At 40.3% G+C, this 15262-nt stretch overlaps 1 protein-coding gene across 1 annotated transcript in view; it reads left to right on the top strand.

Moving 5' to 3' along the window:
* The first annotated feature begins 264 nt into the window (after nt 1–264).
* Nucleotides 265–15262, top strand: part of LOC119654439 (transcription factor Ken 1) — a 122165-nt gene continuing 107167 nt past the window's right edge. The window contains exon 1 of the mRNA XM_038059838.1: nt 265–1635. Coding sequence (XP_037915766.1) covers nt 1627–1635 — 9 coding nt within the window. The 5' untranslated portion in view covers nt 265–1626. The remainder of the gene's footprint in view (nt 1636–15262) is intronic.

Genomic DNA, 15262 nt, shown 5'->3' on the forward strand with positions numbered 1-15262 from the left:
GTCCAGCGACTTCCAACTGAGAAGCCCAGTCCGGGGTGTTGTGCAGTGTCCAGAAATCCACCAAACATAACATTTCCGCGAGTGCGGATGTGTGTCAACGCACGATAAGTGAGATAAGTTCTGATATCGAGCGCGCGATTGGCTTAAGGAATTGCGACCACGCGATTGGCAAACCATCCATCATCCGGGGTTGATGGGAAGGTGGTAAACCTAAAGGTTACGCGGTCCTCCGCACGCGTCCTTCTAGAGATCGTGGTGTTACTTAAAATTGCAATAAATCGCGGGCAACAGATCGACTCCAAAAACAAAAGTGAATAACAAACAAAGCCCAAACTATCGAAACTGCTTTCCGTGTGCAAGGTTGCCTCCGATTTCGAGTGCAGATCGTCAGCTCCACATGGTGAAAAACTTTTACTTTCATTTTGGTCGTTATGAAATTGCGCCGCCTCAGCGCGGTTAGAGTGTGATCGGATCGAGTGGAGTTTCTACTGCAACGGCCCCCGAAAAACACAAGCTCCAGACGGAGTAGGCCGCAAACCTGGAACAAATGATCTAATCCTTTGATTGACTTATTTCCAGTAACGCTTTCACCGCCCCTTTGACTTTCAAACTCAACCCACTTTTCCACCCCACCCCCAACTTGATGAGGACCAAGCAAAATGTTAGTGAAAAAACGCGGAAACGCTGGTCTGAGGAAAAGGATCAAAATTCAGTGCGCGGACCCATGTGAAAAGTCGACTAAGTGAAATCCCGAATTGGTCAACTTCGGACCCAAAACCACCCTCAAACGGTAATCTTCTGTGGAAGCAAACCCTCTGGAAACTTGTGTGGAAGAAAGCGATTAATTGGAAATTTCACAATTTGAGTACTTCGCGTCCACAAATCCTCGAAATCTTCCAAATCTTTCACCGAGAGCGGCCTCACGTGCACCGCGGCCCCAGTCCAAGCGCATGTGGGCACGTTACATGTAGTGCGGTAATCGCCAGCGACTTTCTGAAGTAAAAGTGAATCGTTTGAACCCAAAAAGAGTTTTTCTTGCACACACAAAAAAAGAAAAACGAAAGACTCGAAAATTTCGATTCCGCGTTTTTTTTCACCGTGGCCCCATCACCGCGACGTGCCCGCGGTTGAGGCAGCTCCACAATTCACGGTTACGTAAAATAAACAACAAAAACGAAAATCGTAAATTGTTTTGTTGAAAAAAATTCTTGAATGAAAATTTCACGGAAAAAAAATTGTTGAAACGATTTGGTAGCCCCCCCTCGAGTGGTACATGTGCAGTGCTGCCTGTAGCTCGCGCCTGACGGAAGAAATTGCGCTTTCGAGCCAGCCATGATAATTACGAAAATATAATTGTGATTGTGATGGATTGTGATGATATGATGGTTACAATTTGCTAATTAAATACACACTGACCTGTGCTGGGAACAAAGGAGGTACTTGAGAAGGATCGAGTGAGTTTCGTGAAAGTGATTTCGGATGAGAAAGTGACGAATAGGAAGTGCTGCCCAGCGCAATTGGATTAGATGCCGTCCTCTGACGACGGCGTCAACTGAATAGAGACCCCAAACTACCAAGTTGGATTTATATTTCTTGGATTTTTGTACCAAAGATACGGCGCTTTGAATGAGACAGGTATTTATGATTTACACTTTCTTCGATACAACTTACAATTAAAGATATTGAAGTCACTGCTCAGGTGCTCATCAGCCTGCAATCGACAATCTCACAGTAGCTTTATAGCTTAAAATAGTTGCTACCTTGCAGTTTACAATTTTTTAAATTGTTTCGACCCAATAACCGGGTTCCCGCAGCACGAAGCCTAGTCATGACCTGCCCTGTCTACGACATTGTATACTCCTATCATTTTGCTGGGTTTTTTAGAGGAAGGAGATTCAAATTTCTTTTTTAATTTTCTCAGGTGGTAAAAAATATTAGGTTGTTGCAAATGAAATGGCCGTTTTTGGTACTAAAATTTGAAACGACTCTAAAACTTCCAAAAATTTATTTATTTAATCAAAGTAAGTGCCAGTCGATTCAAAACACTTCTCCCAGCGAAATTCAAGAGCTGGTATGGCAGTTTCATAGAAGTCCAACTGTCGGGAGTTGATAAATTCGTCAAAGTCAATTTTGACAGCCTTTTCGTTCCTAAGTTGTTTTTCCGCCAAACAATGATCCAAATGCTTAAAAAAGTGGTAGTCGGTTGGCGAAAGGTCCGGTGAATATGGTGGATGAGGCAGAGTCTCCAACTGCAATTCGTTCAACTTCTGAACCATTGTTCTGGAAACATGAGGTCGTGCATTGTCGTGAAGGAATATCGCACCATCTCTGTTGACCAATCTCGGCCGTTGAATACTCAATTTTTGGTGCAGTTCCTCGAGTTGGGCGCAGTATTTCTGTCTATTTATCTTTTCTCCAGGTGCCAAAAAACAATAGTGGATAACGTCAGCTGTACACCACTAAACAGCCGCCATTACCTACTTCGGATGGAGGCTCGGTTTCGGCATATGCTTCGGTGGCTCATCAGCATCTAGCCATTGTGCTGATCCGCGACGATTGCAATATAATATCCACTTTTCATCACATGTCACTATTCTGTGCAAAAAGAGGTCGCTTCTGATGCGGGAGAGTAAAGAATTGCAAATTTCCATTCGAAACACCAGGGTTTTTTCCGTAAGGGCATGTGGAACCCATTGGTCGAGCTTTTTCACCTTTCCAAGTTGTTGCAAGCGTCGGGAAGCTATCGAATAGTATACGCCCAGTTTCTCTGCAATGTCTCCCACAGATTAACATGTGTGAGATTCGGCTAGCAAACGCAGCTCGTCGTTGTCAATCGATGGTCCTGGATGTCCACGTGGCTCACTTTGAGGGCTTACGTCGCTTGACCAGAATTTTTCGAACCACCGCCGTGTGGTTCGTTTGCTTACCGTACGTATCAGCTCCAAATGCGCTGTTAATGTTCCTGGTCGCATCCGCTGCTTTATGACCGAGTTTGAACTCATACAGAAAAAGTACACGTTTTAGGCTCTTTTTCATCCTTTTTTCCTCTTTATTCATTGTTATCACAACGATCGTCAAAACTGAAAGGACTCCTTGATTAAATGTAGCAGTATTTATACTTTATTATCCGACACCACCAGCGCCAACTGGTCGTGGTTTGGTACAGCAAAATCGCAACTAACTTAACTTAATTACCAAATCGGCCATTTTATGTGCAACAATCTAATAGCAGTTCTTGTTTATCATAAGTTACAGACGCAAATAGAAATTTCTGTGCTAAGGAGTATTGCCTTATTCATACTTTTGGTTCGAAAGGACTGCTCCAATATTATTATCTATCGAACGAAATCCAATCAAAGTTTTGAATTGATTATTGGATCTACCAAGATATTCCGTTTCTTCAGTTGAAATCAAAATTGTAGCATTATCAATGCGAGACATTCTGGCTAAAAGTAATGTCCTGATGAGCCCTGCTCTTTATGATAGACGGTAGTTTTTCTATACCCTACGGAAACGAAATCCAATTCAGCTTTTACAACCAGAATGGTGGCAATCCTCAATGCAGGCAGGGTTAGCCAAAGTTTAAATAAAATTTAACGAATTCCGAATAGTAGTTTCTTTATTGGCTAAACAAATTTTAGTGGAAAATATACATATTTCGGGATCCAATTGTTCTCTTCTGAGAAAGAGAACATTAAAAAGGGACAGTTGGTTTGGTATATTTTTCACCAAACCTTCCGAACGCTTTTTATAGTCCAGAAACCACATTCCTAAAACAGATTGTAACTGGGAAATTTATGGATAAACTCTACCGGTTTTTTTTCTCTTAATTAGTCTAAAACAAAATACACCCAAACTACTCCTATAAGGCAGAACATCATCAGTAAGTTGGTCCCATTTGCAGAAAAATTAGCATAGCGCGTCAGCTACACTTTGACGCCATCGCCTTGTTTTGCAGAAATGGGTCCCAGTTTTCCTCCAGGACTTTCATAGAAGTTTGCATTTCTCCCATGTTTTGCGTCATTTGTTTCACTCCTGGGATAGTAGATCGCATAGCATAGCCAGTAACTTACCGTTTGCCCTTCCTTATTGTGTGACTACTTCCGTCTTCTGATTAACAGTGTCCACGGGTGTCTGGCTCTGAATGAGACAGGCTGGCTTGTACGCCGATAAGTTTCTACGTTTCAATTTGTGTCGGGCTAAGTCTCCCGATGATACGTCGTAGATACAAGCTGATGAAAGCTTGGAGCTTTCAAGCAACAGTGGGGGTCACTCAGAGTTGATTAATTTAAATCATGATTTATATCAAGTAATATTTTTTATCAAAATCATGATTTTTTATTTTTTCATAAAAGCCAGTGATATTTATTGAGCTTGCAAAGACGAATATTTCGGAAACCACTTTTTTTCTTCATCAGTGCTTACAAGTCAAGGGGCAAGAGAGATTTGTTAGCACTGATGAAGGGGGGGGGGGAAATATGGGTATTTGCAAGCTCAATAAATATCACTGGCGAATAGAAAAAAAGCAGGTCTTAATTATTTCAAATAGTATTTACTAACATTTTCAAAAAGGAACACCAGTTTCCTTGTTTATTCAGTATTCAGCCTATTCCGAAGATTGGATAAGAGTAGAGCAATCGTTAAAAAAAACTTCTTTAAACAGAGGTAGAGAAGTTTTCTGCTGTAATCTGTATCTAGAACAAGATAGGCGTTAGTGGACCACGCTCATCTATACTGTTTAACTATAATTTAGACGACTACGGTTTCTTCCAGATCACTAGGCGCTGCCTAACCTTGGATGAAACCGTAGTTTTCTGTATTTTTTCAACTTTTGGGTGTTAGCCAAAAAAAAAAAATTAGTCCATGGACCAGAAAAATGGTAGAAAGTCACTCTCTAATTGATCCGGTCTGCCATCAAGTGGATGTCGGATTCAGGGCTCCCTCAATTCCAAATGAAACGAAAAAAAATTCGCGCTAATCTAACAGGATTCTGTTAAGGGAAAGTCGCATCGCGTCCTTAAAGAACTTTTGTGTCCAATCTAATAGGATATTCCACTTTAGTAAGCATTCATATTTTGCGGCACCAAGGGGACTACTTTGAAAATATTTTACAATTTGCATGACATGTTTCGCATCTTATCAATATCAATTTGTAAGTCCAGTCGCATTCTTGTCATATTCGTTCGTAATATTCATTCCTAACTAAACTAAGTAAGTCTACATTTCATATATCAACTCTATAAATTTTTTGTTTGGGATATAGTTCGCACTTTTGTCGTGTTTTTGCGATTATATGAAAGGATGTTTTCTACCTGTTGTTCGTTCACGCTGCTCCCAGGGCAGAGGTGAGGCAGCGTCTGATGAGTTACCTCTGTCCTAGACGAAACCGCCAGTCATTCTTTTTGAAATTCTATGAGATTTTCCAGATATGTCGAATCTTTCCAATAAATACACTTGTTCAGATTCAGTAGTAACAGCGGAAAATGATCTGATCTGTCACAGTAGAAAAATTTCCTCTTCATTGTAAGCCTGAGTGATTCATCTGTACACCCGACGAACTATCATTAAGGGCAATTTCGAGGGAATCTGATTTTTTTTCAAATCAAACAAATCTATGAAAAACAAAAAAAAAGTTATTTTTATCAACCCTGGCGGTCACTTTCGATCATGTCAGGACAGAAGGATGAATGCAAAGATGTATTATCATGAAACAGTCTCGCTCTAAGTTGGTATTAAGATAGCAGCATTTCCAAGTTTTGGATAAAATAAAGAAATATGTCGAGTGGCATCAAATTCGGTATTGCTGCCGACAGGATCAACGTCGCCTAGATATACAAACTGATGAACGCCTTCAATGTTCTGACTATTAAGGCAGATTTTTGTGTATCTGTTTGATAAAAGATGTCACAGCCTTCACTTCCTTGGGCAAATTTAATTTTTAAGGTTTTGTGTACAACATTTCTCCGAAATGGTTACTTCTGTTAGTGGGAAGGTTGGAATTGTGAACGCCCTTACATGGGTGGGGGTCCCCATGCATGCAAGAGAGGGATCCAAAATTTTTTCATTGAATATAGTTATGTGGTGTACCAAATGAAAGGTCTCCATTAGTACTTTCCAAATCTGGCATGCTCGATTAAAGAATATCCTATGAGCCGCGTTCTTTAGGTGCACGACGAGAAATTCTGCTTTATAATAATAATGGCGATAGTTACGCTTTTACAGTCATGATATAACCGTCCTAAAATAAATTGTAATTGGCAAATTTCAGGATGACCTCTTACGCTTTTTTCCCTCAATAAGTTTGAAACGAAATACACGACCCAAACTATCCCCCATAAAGCAGAACATCATCCTTAGGTAGGTATCATTTACATCAAAATGGGGTTAGTGCGTCAACTGCACTTAGACGTTTTCGCCGTCAATTTGCTGAATATGTTCCAGCTTCCTTTAGGACTTTCCGAAAAAGCTTGCACTTCTCCTCCACTGTTTTGGGCCTGTGTTTCTACGTTATTTCACCCCTGGGATAGATCGCGCGGCATAGCCAGCAACTTAACTTTCGCTTTTCCTTAATTTGTGGCCACTTCAACTTTCTAATCAACACATCTACGGGTGCCTCACCAAGTTCTGTGTTCTGTCGGACTACAGTCTACCGATGGCACGACATAGATACCAGTTGATGTAGACTTGGACCTTTCGAGTAACAGTGAGGGTCAGTTTCGATGGGCAGTTACCATTTAGTCGCACAAAAAAAAAAAATTAGCATAAAACAGTTTTGGCAGAATTTCTAGATTTCGGACTAAATACTGAAAAAGGATCTAGCGCTTTTAAAGTCCGATCGGCGTCAAAATCGGTGCCTCCGACGGCAGAAACAATGTTCACTAGATATACAAATCGATCAACCCCTCTAATGCTCTGCCGATTAATGCATATAGGAAGAACCTTGCTTTGTTGGTAGTTTGATAAAAATGTTTATCGGTTTTATAAAAGATTTATCTGTTATAAAGCCTCTCCATATTCTTCGTACAATTTAGTATGAAGAACCCCACTTTTATCCGTGGGGAAATCATAACAGCGACAAAATGTAGCCCTAGTGGATTTCGTTTTGGACTTCTGTCTGTCGATCAAGCTATTGAGATATGCTCTGATAAGTTCAGAATTATTTTAGTCATTACCTTAGCCACGACAGGAAACACGCAAATACCTTTTCGATTATCACAGTCAAGATGGGTGGCTTTTTTGGGAATTTTCGATCCTTCGATCAGATTCTGAGCAATTAGGTTAATTAGTCTACTTAGGGACTTTACTCACTAGGAACGATAATAAATACCGTAAAATTCGACGACAAATCACGGCTACTCGTAAGGAATTCTACTCGGTGTTCACGATTATGAAATTAACAATGTGGCCAGCAATCGATTAAAGAGGGTGGCAACCTTTGAGCAATGTCGAATTGTATCCTGAAAGAAACATTCAAAGTCGAGACACAAAGAAGCAAACTACAGAAAAACCTGGACAAAGGCAAGATGATTCAACGGCCGCAGATAGTAGTCCGCTTCGTAAGTTTTGAAATTGGAAATTGCAGTCGTGAAGCTAAGACAACTGGAGATGTTTTCATAATATCAAGTCTTCAAATCAGTGCCATCACATTATCGTTGTTTCAGGATTCGGGATTTGGTCACCAAAATTAAATTGAAATGCGTAACTAGTAACATAAATCAAATCAAATTTTGAATTTTGGTGTTACCCTCTGACTATGAATAGTAAAACCGTTAATGAGATCATCAGCAGAAACGTAGTTGCGGTCTTCGCAGCTTGCTGAGCTTATATCTATATTTTATTGCTGGATAAGGAATAGTGCATCACCACGCCAACGTGCCATCGTTGACGGTTTGCTGAAATGTGTTGCAGCTCCCTCCAGAGCTTCGCGAGACGCTTTCACTTCTCATCCTGCTCTCTCTCTGGGGCTACTTGCTGCTACTGCCCCCTTCTCATTAGCACGTCTCTGGGAATTTGGCCGGAATAGCGACAAAGTCTTTCGTTCAAAATTGCATCAAGACTGCCTCGATGGTTGGAGTTCTCGAGTAACAGTGGAGATCACTTTCCATGTTGAACCCCCATACATAAATATAGAGAATATTGGCACGGAACAGCCTCAACTTCATGTTAGTGCTGAAATGGCCGCATCTCCGATTTTGATGTTAATTCATCAAGCCACATCCAGTTCGCTGTTGCTGTCGACAGATGTAACGCTACTTAAATATATAAACCGTTTAATGCCGTCGATATTTTGCTCATTAATGCAGATGGGAAGACGGCGATGATCCAGCTCCGATAATATCTATTAGTTTCTCCGAAGTGTTCCTCCTACTTAGAGTACTCCAGATATATTTCAGTAACGAGCAGGTAAACTGGAGATCCAGGTTCCGCGGGCTATTACGAAATCATCCGCATTGTGTCGATGTGATCAATGCAGAAGGATCTAGAGCCAAAATCAGCCTGCCCTCTGTTGATCAAGCCTTCGAAGTGAACGTATCAAAGTATACATTGCATGTTTGTTTTAGCTATTATGTTGGCAGCGATAGGAAACACGCAAATATTTCTTCAATTTTCGCACTGGACACAGGTGCATTTTAGGGTTTTGTTGAAAAGAAAACCTTATTCAAATCGGTTAGCTGTCTGCTTGCCTGTCCGCATGTCAAACGCATTCAGAAACGGTAGCGTCTATTGATCCGAAATACGGTAGAAAGGTTAGAACTGTAAACCCGCACATTTGCAATGAATTCTATTTCTGCACGTTAAACTTAACGGGTGGTCCCCCTACTCGTAAAAGATAGAAGCAACATATTTTTTCTTCGAATATTGTCATATGAGTTATCAAATGAAAGGTCTCGATTAGTTTTTTTTCGAAGCAAGTATTACTTTTGACATTAGTTCTAAAGTGGAGTAGTGCAGGAGTTCGAGAAGGGCCAGTTACTTCAAGAATTCGTTTTCAGAAACTACCCAGCCGGAAAATCTGAAAAAAAATATGGTGGCCCATGTCCATGGTGTCTAGGCCTCGAAATACTCTACGGTACGATATCTGCTCAAATAAAGATTGATAATATAATATTATATTTTGAAAATTCACTACTCATAGAACCCTTCTCAAGTTAGTTCTAGATCTATAAAATACAGTAATATAGGTTTTAATATGGAGCATTACGCTGGAAAGTTTGGTGAAAATCATACTATTATTATCAAAGTTATGATAGTCAAAGTTGCCTCTTCTCGCCAAATTACTACTCATTAAGTGAATAAAAAGAGTAGACTGTTCATTCACGATGATGAGCACTTCTAGCAGTGGAAGGAGTACTTCACTACGATTGTCAACCGTATAACTTACGGTGAAGTACCACCTTTTGTGAATGAAGTCGCTAGTCGCCATAACATGCGAACTGGTAATGTGCTCAAATTGATTATAGCCGCTAGGATTGACGGTCTCCGCGCAGAACTATTTATCGCTGTTCCTGTAGTTTCTGCAGAGTTGAAAATCCTGGAACTCAGAAATACTTCATACTGAGTGGAAAAAGAACGATCGTTACGATTCCGCCTTAAGTGCGAAAATTGGGAAAGTATTCCCATGCGTTTAGTTTCCTTGCCCTGAGGACGTGAAATCCGTCAATGGACATGACATGGTCTTCAAATATCTCGACTACGCTGATGGTATTTACTCGCTCTCTCACCGGGTAACGGACCTTGGTTAAATGGTTCTGGATTTAGAGAAGTTGGTAAACGCAGTCGAAATGAAGATAAATACCAAAAAAATCAAGGTCTTCAGTTTGAATACTCATCCCACTTTTGTTAGCTGCGTTAATGGGCACAGCGTTAAAGGTGTTCATCAATTTATATATCTCTGAAGCAATGTTTCCACCGATGGCAGCACTGAACTTGATGTTAATGCTTTCGTTGGTTTGTATAAATCTGGAAATGCAATACGAACATCAAATTAACACTGTTTTGTGCTAATGTTCTTTCTGTGCTGCTATACGTATAGAAGCAGCCCATGGAAAGTAACCACCACTGTTACTGGAAAGTTTCAAAATTCCGTTGAAACTTGTTTGCATCCTTTCATTGGTGTACTCGTGCTAATAAAATTTCGAATGGATAATTTCTTCGGGGTGCACGCAAGATATCCGTGGACGTGCTGACGAAAAAGCGATAGTGCCAGAAGGTAGGTCATATATATAATACATGCAGAAAGGGCGACAGTGCCATAGGCGGCTACGTCATGCAATGGGGTACAATAGTTGATGAGGAGTATACGCTTCTCGGAAAGTCCTGGAGAGACATGAAACGCATTTTCGTAAACTGACAAGAATATGACATGACGTAGTATGCTTTATTTGGGGGCAAATTGCAACTATATAAGCACCTGCCTAGGGATGTCTATGTCGTAAAATTAAAAGTGACACATGTCTAGACTCTAATGCGCTTATTTGCAGATTATTTTTGACCTCAGAGCAAAACTGTCGCTGGAGCCCTCTACAAGGAGGTGGCCGAGCTTAATCATATTCGCCGAGTACAGAAAGAAAAATGGGACACGGCTTATTGTTTTAGAGTTCTGCTAAAGCAATTTTGCCGAATGAGATGGTCCTCCTCGTGCTGTTCTCAGGGCTAAAAGCAATTTTAAAGCCTTTCAGAAGAGTTTGAAAATTTATTTTTTTGATGGAAGGGACCAGATCAACAATTTTGGGCCTTATTTCCCGAATTTTTTGGATGCACTGTCCGTGTGGTCTAACATAAAAAAAATTCACGATTCTCTGAACGTTGAACTTCTTTCACCAAAAGCTCATTAAAATTTTGATTAAAACAAAGTCCAGTTTCCCCGGGAAGATTATGTTAAATATATAAAAGTCAATAAAAATCCAGGGAATTCCACAGAGACTTAATTTCAAATAAATCGATAACCTCTACATTCACATATTCCCAGGTCATTGAATGATTGTCAATTTCATAGGTTGCTACTGATTGTCATCGTTAACGGGATCCATTTCTAAAGACATCCCGTAATCCTTAACTTAGCATGCTGTACGCAGTGACACAGAAAGAAGTTTATCATGCAAAATATGGACTAGACCAAAACTACATAACGAGTTTTTTATTTAAATAGCAGAAGTTCATTGTTTTCTTTCTTTTGTATTTCCAGTTTGTCCACTCCTATCTCTCAAAACCTAATTAACATTCTCTTCTTCCAAAAAAGGTAAGCAGTCTGGAAGAATAGACTTTGGAACTGTAGGCTTGGAGATAAGACTTTTTTTGGCCAAGTGGGGAATAATGCAGTGCCCAACCTAATGAAGATTATGTTCCAAAAATTTTGTTTGTGGTGCGAAAGGAAAGAAATGACATGAAAGGTGTGGTAGGCGATGGGTATTGAGCCTTTTTGCTGAACAACTAGGGAGTTGGTTCGATTTTGGTCTTGAGAGGGACACATACCAGAAAATGTTAGAAGTCATGAACCTCAAAAAAGTGATGGTTAAATTTAGACTTTCCGGATGTTACCACTCATTAGAGTCTTCCGACTTTTATAAGGAGCCACTCCAAGTTTTGAATCGCACTTGGAACCTAGTCTCAAGTATGATTCTATTTAATGAGGCGTAAAAGCTGCTTCTATCATGAGCTACTCCAATCGATTTGTGAAGCAACCTCTCTTCGAGGTGAAGCCTCTAATCGCTCCAACTTTTCAATGGTAGGCGAGCACGTATAAGATACGTAAGTTGTCCTTGAATTGCTCTCGATTGACAGCCGCGATTCGCCTTCAACCGTCTCGTCCCTCTCCTTTTTCGAGTTAATTCATTTCCAACTTGAAATTTTTTTCCCGCTCCGGAAAGTTTCGAAATTACATACGCACAAATAGCTGGCATCAGACATCACATACTCAGTTTTATATCTTTTTTAGAGCCAAAGCACGATTTGACCTTGCGAGAATTTAATGCGTGACTTTCATTTGATGAGACATTCTTTGCCATCAGTCATTTTCATTTCCTGGACTCAGACAAGTTTTCATGTCGCTTCGATGTTGTTGCTATTGTTGTTTTCCTCGTCGCAAACTATTGTGAAGTTGACGTTGTTGTTTTTGTTCTAGGTAGTTGAATTAGTAGAATTTATGTTTCTGTTGTTGGGCCTAATTGCCTCTGGTTCAGCTTGATACTTAGGGCAAGACTGTTTCTACTCAAGCTTCAATAAATAATAGAAGAAATTTGCATACTCAATGGTTGTGGTGACGGTCGGGGTAGCAATGCGCGAGAGAGTGGTGACTAATTTTCGAGGCCCCAAAGCTTCGCGAACGAATGACTTCACTTGAAAGATGTATTACCCTCGGGCATGAGTGTTCGCCATGATGCAGCGACATCTGTTTTAATTAATTCTATCCGCTGGATAATAGATTGACTCATTGTTTGTGCATTTTATCTAGAATGAAATTAGGGGTAGAGGATTCCGGGAATCCAAGCTAACCTTTCAGAGTTCTTCAAATTCAAATTCCCTGGGAAGCCTCCTCCTCTCATCTCTATTACCTAGTTCTTCTCCTCTAACCTCACGCAATTTTACTCCAGACTCCATTGAGTGTATTCCCGAATTGGAATCTCCGAAGTTTTAATTGATTCAGATCTTATTCTCCCATTCAACGAGTCTTGCCTATCCATTCTTCAAGTTGCAGAAGAAACTGGTTATCTTCGTCCATACCTCAGTTCGTTAGTGCAAATGCTGATGAAAGGTGGTCGAAATCTCTCTTTTTGGACCGTCAGTCAAGCCCAGCATCTACTCTTAGAGATTTCATAATTCTGGCTGTACTGCCAAACATAGACATCTTTCAAAATCCATTGGCATTTCAGATTTGCCTGCGATCACAATAATTTCCATTCTTTCTCTTTTCCTACTCGAACGAAATGAATTATAATGAGATGCCTAGCCTTCAAATGTTAATAGAATGGCGGAGCGGAGATGAATACGGAATGAAAGCGTGTTGCAAATTAAATTGTGATGGAACGCTTGAGAATATAAATTCTATGAAATGTTACTTTATTAATGCAAGAATTCCGAACAAAGACTTGACGGTTTTTTCGTCTGATTGCTACGAATTAAATGGGACGGAAAATGTATTTGGGAATGCAAATTTCTAAAGTAAACAAGGCCCACTAGGGGTAATTGAACACAAAAGTTGACGTGCGTTTTCACTGGATCTGTGCAATTATTCGGGCAGAATAGTTGATGAAGTCTCATTGCAATAAGCCCCTAAGAGTAAAATTCCACTATAAACATAATCAAGAATATAATATTTAACTAAATATTTCCACAGCGAACGCCTGTTTCAACAGAGATCACTTGAGAAAACACCTCAAATTTCTCCGTCGACACAGAAAAGTTTGAGAATAGAAGACGAAAACTAGTGCAATAAACGATAAGAAAACTTTCCTACTCGCAAGTCATTGATTTTAATACATTCAGTGTTTGCAAATAATTCGCATTTCACCGGCATTTCACATTTGTGCAAATATTTCATTAATGAGGCTTTGTTTGATTTCCTTTCCTCGTTTGTTTCCAGCAAGTAAATAAAGTCTGTTTCCATCCAACAAACAGAGCAAACATATCGGTCTAGAACGTTGGCACTGTGCATCCAAGAACGTTATATAAGTGTATAATAAGCGGGAGAAATCAAAGGGAAATTCGCACATACCAACCCCATGTAATGGGGAAATCTCTCCTCCAAGCGGAAGTCGATTCAAAAAACGCTGAATTTTTGCCGAAAAGTGAAAGTTAATGTTGCCGGCACATTTTAAAGAGGAGATGATAACAAATTGTTCTTACTTATATAGGTACAGACGTTGTCGTAGTCAGAGATAGTCTTGCCGCGAAGTTAAATAGTCCAGACTGGTTGGCAGTTGAGTAAGCATGAAAAACTTCAGCTAATAGAGGCTTCCTGTTATCTTTTTCGAAGAGAGGAAATGAGGTTAAAATGAATTGGGAGCCCGCAGCGAATTCGACCTTCCAGAAATTGTAAAATGGAAAATAGGAGCATTGAAACAGCAGAGTCTTTTTATTGTTAACGTTCATTTACACAACCTTTTTGAGGCATGTAGTAACCACATTGCCGTTTTAGGTCTTTGTAGAAAACAAAACCTTAATAAAAACAGTTTAGTGATTACCAGCCTGCCTATTCGCCTCTCTACCACCCGAGAATCGCTAAAGATATTATCACGAAATGGTTAGTTGTTTGTATGTCACGAATAGCACGACAAGGGATGAGTTTAAGGAGGCTCCTCATATATGCAAGAGTGGAGGGAAATAGGTTTCTTCTCAGGATATGGGGATATTGGGTATCAAATAACTGGGCTCAGCCAGTACTTTTCGAAACTGAATTTTTTCTTTTAATATTTTTTTATTGGTTGGTAGTACGTCCATCATGCCTACGTGCCATCGTCCTTTCTTCGGCGAAAATTAGTTTACCCCTCCCTAATTTCATAGCGACCCATTCGTTCGCCGCCCTGGGAAAGTTGATTGCATTGTAGGGCATAGCCAGCAATACATTCGTTGCCTTCCCTTAAAGTATGACCTATCCATTGCCACTTCCGCTTTCTAATCAAGACATCCATCCCCGTAAACCGACTTAGGTCATCATCCGAGATTTTCTCAAATTAATCTTTACACTCGATGTTCTGTCCGTTGATACAGACAGGAAGGGGGCAATAACTAGTCGGAGTGAAAACCTTGGTTCTGTTGGTGTTTATATTCAGTCCGATTGTGCTTGCCTCTCTTTCGAAATCCGAAGCCATTATTTGGTTGGAGAGAAGACAGTTTTTATCAGCGTAGTCGTGTTTAAGGGAAGATATCATGGTCCATTGAAGTCCCAAACATCCTGCGGCAGCATGAAGAACGTCATGGATCACAGGAAGAAATAATATTGCTGACAAAATGTGACCCTTGTGGATTCAGCTTTGGACCTCAAATTTTACCTCTGCAGTGACATTTTGCGCCACATGTCCCTGTGATAATAGCTATTAGTTTCTGTGGTATTCCCCTCCTGCGTAGATCACGCCATATAAACTCCCTGTTAACGTTGACAAAAGCCTTCTCGAAATCAATGAAGAGCAGGTGAAGCGGAACCCCACGCAATGCTCTAAAATGATCCGAAGGATGTTAGGATCCAGAGCGGAAACCAGCCTGCTCTCTGTCGGTTAAAGTTGCCAGGTGTTCTTTAATGCGACCCAGGCTAATTTTAGCTATTATC

This window comes from Hermetia illucens, chromosome 4, assembly GCF_905115235.1.
Source record: "Hermetia illucens chromosome 4, iHerIll2.2.curated.20191125, whole genome shotgun sequence".
Lineage (NCBI taxonomy): Eukaryota > Metazoa > Arthropoda > Insecta > Diptera > Stratiomyidae > Hermetia > Hermetia illucens.